General features: G+C 47.9%; 1 protein-coding gene across 4 annotated transcripts in view; it reads left to right on the top strand.

The window, feature by feature from the left end:
- Positions 1–19,044, top strand: part of LOC112571242 (homeobox protein Meis1-like) — a 192,403-nt gene that overhangs the window by 99,939 nt on the left and 73,420 nt on the right. For all 4 annotated transcript variants that reach the window (XM_025250117.1, XM_025250115.1, XM_025250116.1 and 1 more), the window contains one exon: positions 13,899–14,031. In XM_025250117.1, coding sequence (XP_025105902.1) covers positions 13,899–14,031 — 133 coding nt within the window. The remainder of the gene's footprint in view (positions 1–13,898; positions 14,032–19,044) is intronic.

Raw genomic sequence — 19,044 nt, 5'->3', positions numbered from 1 at the left:
TGCTTAGCATTTCTCGAAAAAACTGACGAGAATCCACCGCGGGTCATCCCGCATGTCGCGCCGCCGCCGCGGCGCCCGCAGCTGCCGCGCGATTCCCCTCGCCTTGCTCTTTTCTTCTTTTTTCTTTTTTCCCCCCACTACCTCTTAGATCAGCCGCGCGGTGCGGCAAAGACCCTGGTGCCGCCAATAAATCTGTCTCGTTCCCTGCCGCCAGTGGGATGACTTGATGAGATCGTTTGGTAAATTAATGCCGCCATTAATTCCAACCGCTACTTGCGCACGAGGTGGTGGAGGAGGAGGAACCGGAGGAGGAGGAGGAGAACGCTTTGTGCGTGGCTGGCGTCTGAAACCCGCACCTGCACCCGGGGTCTGAGTGCGAGGGTTCCATGGTTATGTCGGCGACACTCTCACTTCGCTGCCATTTGGCTGCGCGCGCATCCAGATTCGTTCCAGATGGTGGGCTGGGTAGGGGCAGCCACTTTCGTTTTGTTTTGTTAGGCGCCTGACAGAGACATGGCGAGTTTTTTGCACCAAGGAAGCAACCTTTCTCATGAAAGTATTGTGGGGTACGATTTGTGCTTGGTCACGGCGGTTAACACACCTTCTGTTGAGACAACACGTCCTCACTTTAATTGTATACTTATCATGAGATTACTGATAAAATATACATATGAACATAGTAATTGTATGTTGTTATTACTCCAGTTTCTTATTTTTTTAAATGTCGTAAATACATGAGTTTCTATATACTAAGGTGACCAGACGTTTCGGGAGCGAAAGCGGGACACGTGCCGATGATGGTGTCGTCATTGATTTTTAGTCTTAGACAGTAACCCTTTGACTTTCCAGAAAGCCAGAAAGCGGACATTGTGATGAGCAGTAGGACACGAGGTCAAAAGTACCTTATATATACTGTTGGAAGGAGATAAACATAGTATAGTACACCTGACTAGCACTGTACAGGAAAATGTGGCAGTAAAATCGTGCAGTCTGGTGCCGGCGTTAACCCTAACTGACAGTATGATGTCAGCACGGGAAGCCAGCAGCAGTGACACCTAGGAGAGAGGCGACAAAAGCTGTAGACATCAGAGAGGGAGGAAGAGTTCCTCAGACACGAGCAAGGTGATGTTAATTCTCACCTGTTTAACCTGGCGCCATGTTCATGTCAGTCACAGCAAAGGCCCCGCCTCCTCACAGGTGAATTCGAAACTTTTGTAGATCGCGTGCGACCAGGACGCGCTAGCAAAACAACAGTATATCGTGGAGGTCGGGGTGGGGGAGCAGTAGGCAGTTTATAATCGCATTTCACTCAACACCCTTAATGTTTTTCTTCACATTTTTATGCATTTCTGCGCGTTCGCATCATCATTTAGCTATTTTTACCTTGTCGCCTGGTTCACCTGACAGAAGACGTCTTTGAAAAGAGAAGCACAGATAAGTGATCACCCCCTCCCCATCTTTTTTACCTCCTTCGAAAACTTTTCCCTCCGCAAGAAGAGATAACTGCTTTCTGTACAAAGCTGTTGTGGTGGTGGAGGACAGCGACAGTGAGATAAGAGCAACTAATCGCAGACTCACAAAGAGGACATTGAAGGCTACGTGCACGCAGAAACAAGGCGTGGGAGGGTGTGTGCATTGGTGGGAGGGGGGGGGCAGTAAAGGGGAAATCACTCTCGAGACAAGTATCGTTGTGACACCAGTAGTAAAGGTTGGAAGCGCAAGTATGACGCCAGAGTATCGGCCCTTCGCGCTCACGAGCTGAGCTCTGCCATCAGTCTGGCTTTTATTATTGTCCGCCATCTTAAACGGTAACTCTAGATTTCCAGGTTTGGAACGTGAGCGGAAGGAGGCGGGACTCCTTTTCATCGCCGATCGACATCAAAGTGACGCCATGTCACGACTCGAGGTCTCGCGCTATTTATGAAAGTGTGTGCGTGCGCGCGCGTGCACGATCAAAAGGTCGTAAGTCTGCGGACTTAACGACATTGTAAACTACAGCGACAAGTGCGCGAGTGTTTTTATAATTGACACCGGTTCTTAAAAGTTTATCAGCAGACGCCTTCTATCTTGGATTTACGATTCACGGATTTGGCGCATCCTGGATAAAGCTGAGTGCTGCCGAGTGCGGTGCTGGACGAGTTTTTCTTGACAGTTGGTGTCTGTGTCCTGGAACCTCTTTAAACTAGAGAGTTGTCAATGGTTGTGATATGGCGGTGTCTTGCATAAGTTTCCCTTACATAGTAGTGTTAATTACATTGAATAAAATGTATTTCCATTGTAAACGTGGGCTTGAAGGGTTACGAACCGAGGAAAGTGCAACAATATCATCGAATCGTTATTTTTATAACCGTACACACCCGCAGATAATAGTACTCGTACCCGAACAGACCATGGTAATTTCCCTGTGGTTGAGCTAGTTTGTAATGATTCTAGTGGTTACAAATAATCCATTGAAAGGCAGTCAAACGCTAACTACACAGACTGTTAGCCCTTCCACCTTACACACCATCGCCAACACCTGCAGCGGACAACGCTGTCCGCTCTCGGTTATTCTATTACGAAATGAACAGTAGAGGCTTTACACATTATCGAGTTCTCAGTTGATATCTTTTGTTGAATAAATTAAACACTAATACGTGAGTGGGGTTACCAGTTAGTTGAGTGGGTTGTGTTCACTTCACAGTTCTTGATGTGAGTTCTATGAGCTTATTTACATGACTGCTGAGAAAATAGTTCGGGGTGGACAGAAAATGGATGTGTTGACATCGACTGGGGGAAGATAAGCGGGGATCTGTCGTGCCTGTCTAGAGGGGCCTTGCCGACAGCCCGACACTTAGTCGCGTGGTCTAGCTGGATAGCGGCACTGACTAGTCCGATAAGTTCCCGTCATCCAACACCCTCGCCGACGATGTCTGCCACGAGTCCCCATCTCGCGTGAAATCCCGAGATCCTTCGCAATGTTTACGTGCGTGCATGACACACAAAGAAAGTCTCTAGCCTATATACAGCTTTCATGTAAAAAAAAAAAAAAAAAAAACAATTCCATGCAGCGTCCACTTGCAAACACGATTTACTCCCCCTTTAATAGGTAGTTTCTCCTTATCTCACCACCAACCCCATCCTCACGGTGGGCAACCGATGGAGGAGGAAGATTGACTGTTTGTGGAAGAACATGTTTGTGCATTTTGGATTATTTCAGTTCACAGTAGGGAAGCAGCCTCACCCATGTGATCGCTTGTCAACAATGGGGGACCGGAATATAAAATAATAAAATAATGGGTGACCGGTACAACGGAGTGATCAGGACACCGGCTTTAGAGACCTTAGGATCGCGCGCTGGCTGGTTCGATGCCTGTATGGCGCAGCTTTCTTTTCTCCAATCGACTCACCTGTTGAATGAGTACCTCATCTCATCCCGAAATTAGTTTTACCTCTGAATTATTATTTTTGTCACATCACCATCACATCCACTTTGGTTACTCAAGCAGCGCCTTTAGAAGAGTGCTTTAGCGGAAAATGATCACAGGAGCAAACATAGTAACTGATCGAGAGTTCGCACGGGACTACAATGAAGACACGTAAGTGTTGATGCGAATTGTAGGAGCTGTTGTTGGTGCACTTTTCATTTCATTCACCAAAGAGACCTGGTCTTCTTGCATTGGGCTAATGACACAGCACGCGCACGCGCGCGAGCACACACACACACAGACGACACAAAAGTTGTCTTAACGACCTGACGCAGAATTGTCAGATGTCAGTGAATCCCCTGATGATGAATTACTCGTGGGTGAGGGTGGCAAAGGGAGGGTGAGGCACGGCTGAGCCTCGGTGAAAGACACTGTCATCAGCCACCTATTGATCTTTTGCCAGGTAATTGGTGCCGCGCTGCAGCACGTGACGGGGGCCGGTGCGCGAGGTCGGCACACGCGCACGCCCACGAGCTTGGTGAGCCTGCGTCCGATTACACATGCTAATGAGGGTGGTCGACAAAGGTGGAGGTCACCGTCTCGGGTTTCGTCTTGAGGAAGGATTTGACCCTTCTGGCACGGTTTTGTTTTTTCGACTTTTTTTGGTGCTCGTGCAACTGCACCACCGGTTTTTCTTCTACTTACCTCCTCCTTTTTTTTTTTTCTTCTGCTGAGGGAGGAAGGAGTTTCCAGCGCGTCTCGGAGGACCTACCATCGATTGGTGTCGCTTGTCATCGTGTTTGGAGACGACCACAGATAATGTGACGTGTGTTTAGTGTCTGAACACTGATGTAGTGTAGCTTTCACTTTAGTCTGTAACTACGGTTGAAATTTCTAGACCAATACTTACATCTCTTATGTTCCTCAAGACGACAAGTATTTTGTTTATTGTATTTTTTCTAAAGAAAGCTGATGAGCTTCAACGTGTTCTAGAAATAAAGTATTCTGTTTTTTCCGCGTTTATTTACCTCACCTGTTCAGGTGGAGGTACAACAAAAGGAGCAGGTGGGTGATGACGACGGCTAACAAATAATGTCTTTGGAGACTCCTCCTCCCCTCCCAGTCCCCCCAAATAACGATGGCAGGGTTCCCTCCCCTCGTCAGACGTCCACATCAGTTACGGCCCCGACTTGACCACGAGCGCGGACCGCGCTGAAATGCGAAATTACCTTGCCGCTGTTGGACGCACCTTAATGAACAGTAGATTACCTACACAACGAGGTAGAGAGAGGCGCAATTTTATCCCCAGGCTTTCGGTAATGTCGGGGGATTTCCAAGACGCGTGCTTGCAGGTAAGGTTGGAAGGCAGGAGGCGGGTGGGGCTGGAGGGACGGGTGGCTCGCGTGCTGGGTGTGGTTCACGACGAGAGGGCGGATGGAAGCGAGTGCGGGATGGAGGCAGCGGTGATTACCTGTATTCTGTGGTCGGTATTTTCATCACGGTTAATTTCATGATGAAGTTCGAGCCAGCACGGATAATTTGAAACACTATCTCCCTCTTTCGCCCTCTCCACCAGCCTTCCACCGATCCAATGAGGCAAGATGGCCGGCTGGCGACTGAATGCGCGTGCGCAGGTGTGTCTGCATATCCGTTCGTCAATACTTAGAGAACATAGGGACGACGGAAAGGGATTTAATATTAACTCGGTCATAGGTCCCGGGATCGGTCGCTTCTGATGGGAGGGGACAGGAGGGAATCGGTCCTGACCGACTCACAAGCCGATCAGAAGCAATGGAAAAGGACCAGGCGGCCATTCTCTAGTGTCGGAGCATAGTCGACAGGCTGTGCTGCAGAAAGAAAGAAAATGGCTCTCTTAAGGTCACGTGACCAGGCTTCGCTGCCGCACTGAACGATGGGCCTGGCTACAGAGGTCTCAACAATGAGGCGCCAAGGACCAGAGATCGCCCGTTTCCACAACGGTCATCGATGCGTGGGACACGAGAAGGAAGAATGAAAAGTGGATGAAATCCGGAGGTGTGGACAGAAGGCGCGCACACTAGAGAGAGCCCTTTGTGGGCACTGCTACCCGGAAATGTGCATCAATAAGACACTTACTATGAGCCCTTTTCTTTCATTCATTGTGGGGCTTAAGAACTAGGGACTTGTTTCTGTCCATCCATCCAGACATCAGGGTCCGCATTAGCTTCTCTAAAGCAGTGTGATCTTACAGACGCATCCTTTCTTCTTTCCTTCTGGACCGTGAGAACATAAACGGCCATTTTACCTACATCCGCTTACAACGAGGGTGAGAGTGGGGTGGGCAGACATCTTTAGCGCGTGACGTCGCGGTCTCAGACTTGCGCTCGGCCTGTCGTGTGGTTGTGAGGCGAGCTCACTCACCAGCGGGTTCTGTGCTGCGAGTAACAGACTTTGAGAGGAGAGGATAGACGTCTCGCAGCCTAAATTATTCATAGTCCATAATGGCGCTTGTCATAGACATTTGCCTTGAAGAAACCCCTCGCCTTGGATGTGTAAAAGGGGCGACTGGGGAGGCGGAATGTTAACTCGTTGCTGTAGACTTTGTCGGAACAGTTGTCGATGGATTTACAACTGACAGGGACCTAAATGCGGGCCAGCAGTAGAAATAACAGTAGACCTGTATTCTCAGAATTTCATTGATATCGCCGACGTCAGTTGGAGGAAAAGGAGGAAATGAATACCGGGGTCCAAGACACCCGCTGTCCGACTTTCATCAAGGGAGAGAACTTCGGGTCAGGGTTAGTGAGTGTTCGATGAGAAACATAAAAGTCGTCGGAGCAATAAGATTTGCCCCTTTGTCTTTATGTTCAGAGACAACTCAAGCGTGACAGAACGAGGCTGGTCTTTCATGTTATGGCAGGACGTTCAAAGCAAACTTGTGATTTTTCTTTTTTTTTTCCTTTCTTTTCTTTCTTTTTTTTTTTTTTTTTTTTTTTGGCTCAATCGCAAACTTCCTTCCTAATATTTTTTTTTTTCTTAATAAAGATCAGTTATCGCGCCTGTAATATTCTGTTCTGTTGTGGGTAGATAATAACGAAATATATAATTATATAAAAAAAATAAAGGAAGATAATTAGAGTCTACTGTGGTGTGAGTGGCATGATGTAGAGAGGATAATGAAGCAGCCGGAAGTGTGAGTGGCATGATTTAATGAGAATATCGAAGCAGCTGAAAGTCTGTGTATGGTGTTCAGGGGCTCTTCCCCAAAACTGCTTCAGCAGCTGCTGGTGGTAGTTCCACTGCTGCTTCGGAGTAGGTTTGCTGGTCGAGATCCTGACCTCTGACTTCAAGATCATGGGTCAGTGTACAGCACTTTCGTCAGTTTCCTCATTCACAACCTTCATTTCACGAAAGCTGTTCAAGTCCTTGGCCATTGCAAGATTATATAAGATAACATGATCATTAAAAAAAAAGACAGCTTTGTGAACAAACCCAAAAGGCAAGCACGTGCCCTTACGCCGACTTAATCTTAATTTGCTTTTTAAACATCTCCCCACGGGACTGTCATGTCGTCGTCAAGATCGTCCCGAGTTGTCGCCCCTGCTAGTCGTTAGGTTAGTGCTGTCTGTGCGATCCCTGCTTCTCCCACCATCCCATGGCTGCCCAGAGCGCGGTGGGAGTTGCCAACAGTCTGGACCCTCTCCCTGCTGGATTCTATCTCTCGATATCTGCCTCCCATTTTCTGCCGTGCATGCTGCGTTGAAGGCCGGCTTTTGGCGAGGCCGGACTATCTCCCTCGTTTAACGGGCCTATTGTGATTCCTGCATCTGTGTCTGCCCTGCTAGCTTCGATCGAACGAAAGGCATCTTATATTAAAGTCGGGATGGAGGGAGATTGGGTGGGTTTGGGGGGGAAGGGCGAAGAGAAGTAGAAAGTGCAGTCGTTGACAGGAGGGTTCCTTCACGACGCGACCCAGGGATGACTCCTCCCATTGATGGCGGGGTTATGGCACAGCAGCCAGACGGTGTCACCTCTCAGAGACACACCCTTGCCATGCATGCGTGAATCGCAAGTCATCCACCCTGAATATTTTAAGGCGTTCAAGAAGGGACAAAGCTAGTGGATTTTTTAACACCCTTTCGAAAGTCTCGACTGAAACTTCGTTGTCGTAGGCGATAGATAGTTGATTTTTTTCACGAAATTGCGGATAACCTCGTGTGACCGAGACCTAGCACAGCTGTATATTTATTTCTTCGTCGTTTATCATTTTTATTTAATCTGTACAGTACTTGCGGATGCCCGTGTGCATGTCCTGGTGTTGGACTGGTGGGGCGAGGCGCTTACAAAGAAAGCAGGCGACAAGAGGTCTGTGTTTGCACCCTGATGATAAGGGGGCGTGGTCTTGCAGATATCACTTCGAAGTTTGGGGTTTGCCGCTGGTTTAAACGGCGGGTTATCTAACTTCAGATAGCGCCTGCGGGTCTGCAATTGTCAAGAACAGATCCGTGTATTCTAGTAGGACTGAAAGAGGAAACAAACTGCCATCTTGCATTTTCCTAGTTTTTTTTTTCTTTTAAATCCCAAAAGGCTTGGGGAACACCGAGGGGACAGTCGATTCAACTATTTGTTGAAGAAGCTTTTTTTTTAAAAATAATTTTCCTATTGATCAGTTTTTTATTTCCCTCCTACCTTCCCATGGCAAAGAGATGCATCATCTGGGAGGTCAGCAAGACCTCAAAAACTGTTCATCTGTGGTTCTGCTGACTCCTACAAGAAGAGATTCCCAAGATGCTATTTTAAACACTGAGAGAGACTGGGCCGGCTGTTTCCGCTTTCCAGCAATCAGGGGCGAATAATTCGTCGTTGTTTTGGAGAGTTATAGTTCGCAATAAATAGGCCTCTTATCCGATTGTGTTCAATTCCGAGTAGTCCAACTTGGCATTCTTTTAATGAGCTGACCGAAGTCCACACAGCGCCGCCTCGTGGCCTGCTGACGATGTGGGCCTTAACGGGAACAGGGGAGAGAAGCGGCTTATTCGTTTTGTACATGTACAAGTCAGATTTAGACCTCACATGCTTCTTACGAATAGCATAACAATTAATTATCGACTCAAGCTGTTTGCGAATAAATCGTAAACGCGAGCATAAGCTAACGAGACTGTAGGGTGCGTGGTTGGGTGGGTAGGTTTTTTAGGATAGCTCCCAGCATGTCTCCTCCACTCAGCACCACCGCCACCATTTCCCACCCCCCAGTTTATTTTGGGAAGAAATCGAGCCAGGAAAAGTCAGGCTTATCAATAATGGTCGGATTATAGCTGCAACAATTACCTCCGAGCATCATCTGTCGCGCATGCGCGGTTAATCCACTGCATGATGGACAGGCGCTGTTTGAAAGCGTGGAAGTTCTGGGTATGAGAATAGAAGACGGCCATTATTTCAGGAGAGAGCTTGGGTAGTGAGCGTTGATTTGTTGCTCGTTTATTGGAATCACTGCCCGAATAAAAGAGAAAGAGGGAAAAAGAAAAGAAGGCAATGGTGTTTGTGACTTTAGTATTTATGAGTTTATTGCTGGGAGGGAGGGTGCGCGCACACAAAGTCGCTTTATGGAGAACATCGACAGCTGGGATGACAACCCTCCCCAGCCGTGCTTGCCAGCCCCACTTGTCGGGTGCGCTTGACAGGAAGTGCCTCGTTTGCAGGAACGAGGCTCAAGCGTCTGGGTGTAGCCCCCAACCTAGCTTCTGCTCGCCCATCACCACCCCACGTACACTTTTTTGTTTTGCTTTGTTTTTTTAAGATTCATTCTGACTTGCCTAACGTGGTTTTCTCGTCAAAAAGGTTGTCTTCATCATCTTTTTCCTTCGTCGGCTGCGTGCAAGTGTGAGGCGAGATGAAAATGAACTCTTCTTTTAGGGCCAGTCGCGAGCGCGTGATGGCCATTTTATGGCGTGTTTGATCTGCGCTTAATGCCTGGCTTATACTGTGCAACAGTGCATGAGCTCTTCACAACCCCCGCCGCTTGCACTGGTGCGATTTGGGTTATCTTCCCTTTGCAAGGGCTCTTTTTTTCAGGGGACGAGGCGATGCCGAGCGCTGTGCGATGATTTTTGCGAATCCCTTGGTGGCTTCTTTATTCTCTGCCTCCCAGAAATCTTCTCAGACCTCTACTTTTTTAAAAAAAAGAAATTTTCCTCTCTGCCCCCCCCCCTGATGAAAGTTTGCTGAACTGTCAAAGCCGGAGAGGTGAAGGAACATCGGCCTTTAGTGAATCATTTATACGACAAAGGCGGCTGAATCGGTAAAAAAAAAAATACCTCTTCACCACCTTCCAGCCGACCTTCCCTTCCCCTCCCGCATCCCCCCAGAAGAGATGCTCACGCAATTAGTGCTTGCAGTCGTCGAGGTGCAATTGCACGACAGATAATTTCGTTGATAGCATCCTCTTAACCGTCCGCGTACTTAATTCCAGATAAGCACGAATTTGCGTTCTGGCGGACAAGTCACGTGACTTTTACTATCGGCGGCGAGGTGGTCGCGGGTGTACTGTGAAGGGTGTTGAGGGGAGGTGAGCGAGGGTGTGTGGTAGCAGAGGGGGAGGGAGGAGTCGGTTAGAGTCATTTTTACATCTTGTGATCAGGAAGTTGTTGACATTGTAACATTGTCGTGTTTGTTGCTGATGGCACGTTAAAGCTGCGCATGTGCAGTGCATGGGACAGGAGCCTCGTCCCAGCTGCCTCTGCTTTTTGCTGCACAAGCATCCACTTGTTTTCTTTCGATCTTAATGGGTGGCCGGCCATAAGCGCGGGGTCCCTCTACGTACACGACTGCCGGCAGTGTAATGGCAAGCTCCATGTTCCTTTAGCATTACAACCCAGTGGCAACGAGCGCTTTTATCCTTCAAGCAGTGCATCGATCCAATATGCCGAAAGGAAATGGGGTCCTGGGGTCATGGTTTGAAAGGGAGTAGACGGCGCTGCAAAACAGTAGGATGTTTTCTTTTTTCTCAAAATGATTCACTGTGTCGAGTGCACATCTTTGAGACTGCCTCGTGATGGACTTCCTTCATCATTCATAGAAGAAAAGACTTTACGGCGTGTTATCGCAGCAGGGATGTCCGTTGCTCTCGCCAATCCCTTCCTGTCAAATAAAAATAAATAAAAACACAGCGTTTAAGAAATCCAAGATTAACAAAAAAAAAAAAAAAAAAATGCACGAGAATGACATGCCAAATTGCATGGTCAGCATCTGATAATGTTAGTACCCAGTTCCGGTAATTGCATCTTTGTCATCGTCACAGTCGTTGTGGCAGTTCTAGAGGACAGGACTCGAGTCGAACTGTCGGGTGGATTCGTATGGGACTTGTATGTCTTGCCATCACCCTTTAATCGCCGTGGCTGAGTACAGAAATTTGTACCGCCATTCACTGCGACTGTCATTCGCAGAGTCGGAACCCAACTCCGAGAGAAAGAAGCATTGATCAGCGAGGAAATTCGAGCCAGACGCTTGATGCAATTTAGAAATGATGCCACCAAGAGCGTCGGGTGGTGGGGGTGGGGCCAACGAAGGGGTCTCTCTTTGTGATAAGCAGTAGGAATTATATTGACTGCAAAATTAATATTATCGATTTGACTGTTCTACCACCACGCAAACGGGTTCCAAAGCGTCCGCGATGCGAAATAAGAATCGCTGGCCGCGCGTGGCAGCTAGAAATGAACGTGGGTGGTGGGTGTGGAGAAAGGATGGAGAGGGGTAGGCGATGTTGAAGCTCCGAGGTGGCGGAAGGAGGAGGAGGAAGACCCCACTCTCGCCTTCTTTACCCATGGGGTGGGGGTAGGGGGTTTGCTCAAGGTGTGGGGGGAAAGGAACAAGAGTGGGGACGGCTGGTATCGACTGACGATGAGCATGCAAGCATGAAGAGCGAGGTCTGCACTTTGGAAGTAGATCAGAGCAGACTGACTGCGCGAGGGACTTGAAGCTTGAAACAAAATGGCGAGAGGCGCTTTGGTCGCTGCCAGCACGAAGAATGAACGAACGGAAGCGGTCAGTTGGGAGTCGAGAGGAGAGATGACGAGGCCAAGCCGCTGCTTCTCTTCGTCTTCATGGCGCGGGTGGTTGTGGGTGTTGAGTGCGCAAAACACGCGAAACGGTCGGAAACACGGCACGCGGGGTCGCGGCAGTGGCAGCTAACCTCCGGGACCACGAACGATGACACGGCGTCGCGCCCATCATCAGGAGCTGCGTGAATTGATTCGGATGGCTGTAAAAACGCGGCCTCCAGCAGCGATGGTTCGATAAGGATTATGGGTATCTTGGGTTGTATGATAAAAGTGCGTGCGTGTGCGCTCGTGCTCGTGCCTGTGCGCGCCGGTCGGCGAGACCAAGCTAAGCACGTAACGAGGCCGTTTGCCTGTCTTTCTGCCTATCTCTTTTATTTGCATAGCGCACGCGCACCACGTCATGATACCCCGCATGAACCCTGTTTGTATTTGTACGAACGCGAGAACACCCCATGGCAGAATGGGGAAATTCACACGGCGTCATCGACTTTGACAAAGTTAACTACTGCGACAACTTCGATGTGAGGCTGGTAGTTGAGTACTTCTAGATGTATCATTACTGCTTTCCTTCCCCTCCCTCCCCCTTAAAAATTCTCCTTACTCATCATTTCATTGGTGCGAGGTTGAGAGGATCGTCCTTTAACATACCATCTTGAAACGGGGTAAAAAATTTTCCGACAACCAGCAATAATAATAATAACAACACGTTATTGTACACTTGATCACTAATGTAGTATAATTTTCGTTTCGCATCAAATATTTCCTCGCGCTGTTCCCTGCCAACGCGAGGTTGTTCGAGGGTTTAATTACGCCACTCCAGCAGCACACTCATTACCTTTGTCATCCGATGAGCTGGGGTCAGGGGTCATAGACATCAAACGGCGACACGTCGGGGCTGACGTGTTTGTGGTGTGTAATGAATATAAACAGGCGCTCGCCTTCGTGTTTGCCGTGGGGATCAAAACGATAAAACCTGTTTGCACTCCTTTTATGAACGTCTTCCGCGGACGGGGGAGAAAGGGGGCAGGGGTTAAACGGGGACTTGGGCCGATCAGGCACCAAGCATTAATTTTATTCTTTTTTATTTTTTGAAGCCGGTGCATTTCGATGAAAACAGTAGAGTCTTGACTCCCAAAGAAGTGGACATGGCAAACAGTTGGAGGACCGCGGAGGATGAGGCTTGGGTGACACAGACGTGTCACCGTGTCAGGAGGAGAGCGATGTGGAGGAGATGTGGAAATGTGAAGACAAGAGGGAAATGACGTCCAAACTTTCCAAAAGGGTGGCGAGTATGGGTGGTGGGGGAGGAACTCGTCTACAGATCCCCTGTTGACCTGCTCTTAAGGCTCAGGTCTGAGTCCCTCTTTTAAATGCACCTGCCAATCAACGGCGCGGCCCGAGCGCGGGGCAGCCGCGGCACGGCAAACATGGAAATTAGATTAACAAGAAGAAAGCAAGGAAAATTGACAAACAAGCGAAGCAAGTCTTCAATTAGGGAGGTAGGACTTGGACAAGAACTGCAAGTGGGGAAAGTCTGGAGAACGCCGAGTATGGGGACAGAAAATAAAGTTGACAGCCGAAAGCCTCCAGTCGATCTTATTGTCTGCGGCTGGATGTTTCACTCTTCCTTTCCGCATCTCATGCCTCCCCCCACCCCATCCAACTCTTCTCTCTTACAGCCGGCAGGGAATCCACCCGCCTCCAATTTAATCCTGCTTCTATCCCTTCTACGTGAGACCTAGTTCCAACACGTACCATGGTCTTGACCTTGACAAATTTATCTCCCTTCCATTGCACTTTAAAGCTCAGAGAACAGCCAAGTCTCGGCCATATTTTCGTTTTCCTCGGTTTCTTCGTTGTTATAATTATGGGGACTTTTATGTTGTTTTTTGTTTTGGTTTTTACAGCTGACCGGTTGTTTCGCAGATGCCGGTTATCATCAGACAAAGGGAGGGGTAAAAAACGGTCTCATTGATAAATGCTTGACATTAGACATCATTTTGTTCAGGCCTCGCTCAGGCGGGTTTTAAACCTGCCTGGGGAAAAAGGGAGTATTGATGTTGTGTCAGCAACGATTTCGCTCGAGCCGACAAACATCGTCGGTGTGTAGCACTGCGGCACTGCTACTGTGGATATCCGCCGCCTTAAGTCTGTGATGTTGTCATCGCCTCCCACGACGAACTTGTGAGAACGAGGATTACTGAGTGTACCAATGTTGTGACTGTGTGTTTTCCTGCGTGTGTGTGTGTACGAGAGTGTGTTGGTGCGCGGGTGGAGGGCTATCGTGTTTATTTGTGTTGTCTGTCCTCTTTCTTTTGTTCGTCATGAACTGAGATTTTATTCCTTTGTTTTTTTTTTTATTTTGTTTATATTAGTAAATACAGTATTGACTTCCGGTAGATCAGATTTTGAAAGACGAACGAAATCTTGATGTGAATTTTGTCTTTGTCTCCAGAGACCGCCCTCCAACAACCTGAGCTTCGGCCAGCAGGACGACACACAGTCCTCCCGATCAGGGGACACACCTGTCCCTCCTAGTCAGTCCAACACAAACTCCTCGCAGCTCGCGGAGAACAACAGCGAATCTGGTGAGTGATCTTTGTCCTCTCTCCCCCCTCTTTGTTTTTTACCCGACTCCTAGCTGGGAATACGATGTGTGGGTGTGGGGATGAGGAACGGTGTGTACAACTGTCTGGAATAACGGTGGAGGGGAGAGGTTAGTGGGGATGAAATTTATTGTTTTTAAAAGATGTGTGAAAGGTTCGGGTGTTGTGCGGGTGCGCACATCAGCGGGCGTGTGAAGACCGATCAATAACTCCACTTGACCCAGATTGTATGATTGAAGTAAACAACATCGGAAGCGCTGGACACTACCTCTTGCTACATTTAGCTAGCACACCCTCTGTGAGGTCAACAACTCACCTGTCTCACGATTTACATGCGTGTTTGTTCAACAAACATTCCTAATTTATACCAGGATTATTTTTATTATTGATGGTCTACTTTTGCGGGGGTTGGGGCTGGTTGACGTCTGCAAAGGACGGAAGAGTGGAGGGTCGAGTTGTTGACGATGGTCCTGGGAGGATACGGGAGCGAGAGCCTAGCGAGGGCTTAAGACATACCTTCAAGGCCGCCTCCTGACATGGAAGATAATATAATAGTATTGAGGTGGAATGCTGAGAGAAAGCACACTCATCGCCTATGCCATCTTTTTTCCCCTTCCTGCCTGCCTTCTCTACTCCTCCCCCCAACCCTTTCAACACACGGGTGGTTTCACTCTAGCAGATTGAATAGAAAGTTTGATTATCTGAAATCCCAGTTTAAGTTGCCGTTAGCCCTGGATTATTCTTGGACGTGTAACGCTGTAACTCCCTCCGTCACTCGCTCTCGTTTTCTCTCCTCCTCCCCCCCCCCTCTCTCTCTCTCTCGCAGACACTGTCTTGTGCCCATGCCTGAGTGGCAGTGTGATGGAAAACTTGTTAGCCATACATGAAGGAATTGTTTTGAAAAGGAAGAGTGGAAAACGGCAGCCTCAGTTTGAAGGTTGCTTCCCTTGGAGTAGTTCTTCAGGCTAGAAAAACACCAAAAGATCAAATATTTACGCCAGGCCGGCGCGGGTCTGCATGGGTACGCCTTCTCGTTTCACGAAGACATATGTCAGCAAAATATGAGAAAAACTGATGTGAAAATAACGCAGGTACTAAGAGCAGCGGCCCATGCACAGGGCCACGTCAAGCATTAGACTGCCTCGCAATATTTTGGAGCCAAAAAACAAAAACAAACCCCTCCACCCACCCAGAAAAAAAACCCCTTCAGGAGCGTACCTCGTTCTGCGCCGGGGACTGCCAAGGAATTATTACGCTCATAAAGGCTGGAGCATCAGTTGTCTCCTCCGATGTTTTTGTTTTTGGTCGAGGGACTAGACGCGGAACTCTGGCTGCCTGCGTTTTTCCAGAAGTTTTTTTCTTGGTCCCTCCTTAGGATCTCTAATATAGGAGTTGGGGAGCTGATAAATGGGACACGTGAGTGTGTAGGTGTGTGGTGAGATTAGACCTTCTGTTATAACTGTCATTTTTATTCCCAGCTTTCCTTACCGATTTCTTCACCCACTTGTTATTATTTCCCCAATTCAGCAGTTGCAGAAAAGCAGGTATCAACCAACATCATTCGTCTTTCTCATTGACGGTTACCTCGCTTATCTCGTGTCGAGGACATGCTGGACTCTGGCATCCCCAGCAAGCAGATGCACTCCGACAGATTGTCACTCTTTTTGTTGTTTAATCCGAGTGGGAAATCGAATCGAGAATCCTTTCCAGGCTGATGAGAAGAACACGAAAGAGTTGTGGAAGGAGGGAAGGGGAGGATATAGATCCTTTTCTTTACATAAACGACACCTGTAGCCTCATTGTCAGGAAGAACTCCACAGGCAGGTATTAGCAGACTCCCTCGTGACGTAGGGAACTGTATGAAAGAAAACTAAAAGCAAACACTGTGTCAACAGACGGGCTTTACGACGCAAAAAGACCCGGATTTGTTTATTGTTTCCAGATATTGGCATGATTATACCAAGCTGAAGCGCCATGTCCTCTCCAATCTGTTTGGCAGCCTTGGCTATATTTATCGAGCTTCATATCCTACACATTGCCCGGCTGTAATAACTAGGCGATAAATGTCATGGCAGGAGGCAGGTTTTACTTCCCTGTTTCGCCGAGCGTTTCTCCTCCACCCCCCTCACCTCTTCCCACTTTAAACAACCTTTATTTTCCTCCCTCCATCCGCCGACCGCTTAACCTCCTTTGTAGCAGCTATCGAGCGTTGATCGTCGTTGCGCTCTCGACGGGAGGACAGGTAAACAAGCTTGGACACTAATCCACTAATCTATCGAGCGCAGGCGGATCTTGAGAGTGCTCGGCCTTTGGGATTAAAACCCCGACAGACTGCAGTCTCTCGTGGCGGGATCGTCTGGACTAAGGCTGAGAAATCTGCTAAAAGTTTTTCGTTTTCACCTCCTCCTTTAGTCTTCTACTGTCGGTCTCTCTCTCCTGTTGTTCTCGATCCCCACCCTGCAGATTCGACTGCGCATCAGCAGGTAGTTATAGTCCAAGCTGAATGCGACGACAAGTTATAAATAAATATGTCTGTCGTGCATACGATTTGACGAAGCTGTCGTCTGTCGTCTGCGAGGGTGTCGAGGGCTTCCTTCGCGGGTCAATTCTAAAACATGACTGCATTTTCAGACATCACCCTAGAGACTTCGCAAGCTCGTATGACGATGCTAGGCTGAGCGCAGACAACCGGAAAGACTAGATGATATGTCGGGGTTGTTTTATGATTATTATAATTATTATTATACTGTTCATGTCTTCCCATATCTTCAGCACGGTTTCTACCAGCTAAACCGACAGAAACGTATAAACTTAAATGAATTTTTAAAATAAAATTTTGCAGTAACACAGGGGTCCCAGGAGGATAGAGAATTATTATACAATCGCTGTGAATGTTCAGAAAAATCGATGCTGGGAAACGAGGGACTGACCAGAGGATTGGGCTTATCAGACACACTGTACCCACTCCTCGTTGACCCCAAGCCAGAGGTCGTGGCTCTTATTTATAGTTGTCTGCAGCGCAGTTCCTGCCTTTCTAGTTATCTGTATACATTTATCAGAGATGCTTTCTGGAAAAAAAATTGTTTCGAAATGTCTTTTTGGATAAAACATTTGATTCCTTTATACTTAATTTGTTTACCATCGATTATAATTGAAACTATATATATTTTTTAATTGATAAATAATAGGGAGTAAGTGAAATTTTTTTTTCTAAGATGAAAAAAATCGTGGAAGTGCGTGTGTTTGATCTGTAGAACTGGATGCCATTTTCTTGTAATGTCTTCATGGTAGTGAGGACAGTCTGAATAAGAAATTAAGTTTCTAGTGGTCGTGATGACATCACAGTCGTCTCCCTTTGGATCAGGTGACCGTAACAGAGTTGAGGGGCAAACAATGATGTATGTTTACCCGATGTCCGTACTTGTTGCCACCCTCCTCTACATCTCGTCGCTGTTTACACGGTGGGAGCACTCCTCCCTTCCCACCATACTCACCCCCCTAAATACCCCAAAGCTGAAATAAGAGTAGTCTCCCTTGGTCCTACTTATCGATGGCGAGGCGGCGAGGTTGCGCGAGGCGGTTGAAGCGCAAATCTGGCCGCTCAGGGCTTTATCCTGGCGACTTGAAGAGTTATCCGCCCGGCTTACGCTGCGCGGCCTGTTTGGCCAGTAACCGATCTGTGTTGGTTCAGCTAAACGGGTGGCATTGTGCGCTCCGCTGATACGCCGGGTACCCATTCACAGGCCCTAGGAGACTGCCGTTCAATTCGACAGCAGACTCATAATGCTCCATTTACGTCCCTTTGCCAGGGCAGCTGGCGAGTCAGAGGGTGGAGGGAGGAATACGGGTGGGAAGTCAAGAGGATTTTTTTTTTCTCCCGAATGAAAAAGTCTCGTCTTCCCAAGTCCCCCTCCACCCAGAACTATGGCGGCACTCGACTTCTTCAATATCCGTCCCAGCTTGAGTCTCTCTCTCCGTTGCAAAAGTTGGTCTGTCTTTTTCTTTTTCGGCGCGAACAGAAAAAAAAGAGGGATTGATGGTGGATAAGGAGTAGGGGGGATTTTGGCGGCTACTGCAGACTTGGGGTAGGTGAACGGGTGGAAGGGATTGCTTGGCGAGTGCTAGTGCACAAAATGACAACAAAACGTTTAGCCGGCGCGTTCAATGGGGGATCTTCTGGGTGCCACCCGAACTGTGGGGCACGGAACGGCCGTCAAGCATGCTCAGCCATCGCGATTCACAGGCTCAGGAACCATAGCCGCCTCATTGTGGTTCACTGGCTGAGGAACCAGAGCCCGGCCCATTGTGGTCCACCCGGGAGTACGAGGTGCGTATTTTGTAGATTTTCCACGCAGTCAAGGGAGGTACCCTCCAAGATGGAGAAGTGATATTAGCTCTTCACTTTTTTTTTTTCCTAGTCGTACTCTGCTTGCAAAGTCTGACCTGGATGTTGATGTAAACAAAATTGTTTTGTATTGCTTTTCTCCGTCTCGCCTTGAGACTCGACCCAAGCGGCATCAAGGCTGACAGTTGATCACAAGCTGTTAACTATATTCATACTTGATTCTCATCGTCTTTTCTTCCACCCGCTTTGTCCACAGCGTATGCTGTGTAGAGGAGTAACTGAACAGAAGGTGGCATGATTTCTGGGAACAGGGGTACGGCTCGCTGACATATTTGGACCGCCTGAAACATGAGTTGTTGTGTTTTTGTTGTTTTTTTTTTTTTTTTTCAGCCTAGGTTATTATGATTGACATATCGAATACAACAGCGTTAGAAATCGCCAGTCCGTAACATTCTAACACAAAGTACGAATATAATAATTATCATGACATGTCTAATGTAGTCGTTAGAGAACATCGAGGGCGGGTGGCTTCAAAGGGCTGGTTGTAATGTGAACGAATTCAAAAAGCTTCACTCTACAGTCAACGAGCGCCATTATGTAATAATTTCTTATCCATTCCATCTATCACTATTTTTGTTGTTGTTTTTTTT

Source organism: Pomacea canaliculata, linkage group LG8, assembly GCF_003073045.1.
Source record: "Pomacea canaliculata isolate SZHN2017 linkage group LG8, ASM307304v1, whole genome shotgun sequence".
In the NCBI taxonomy this organism is placed as follows: Eukaryota; Metazoa; Mollusca; class Gastropoda; order Architaenioglossa; family Ampullariidae; genus Pomacea; species Pomacea canaliculata.
Note: the sequence above shows the minus strand (reverse complement) of the source record. Positions and strands in the feature narration are given on the sequence as shown.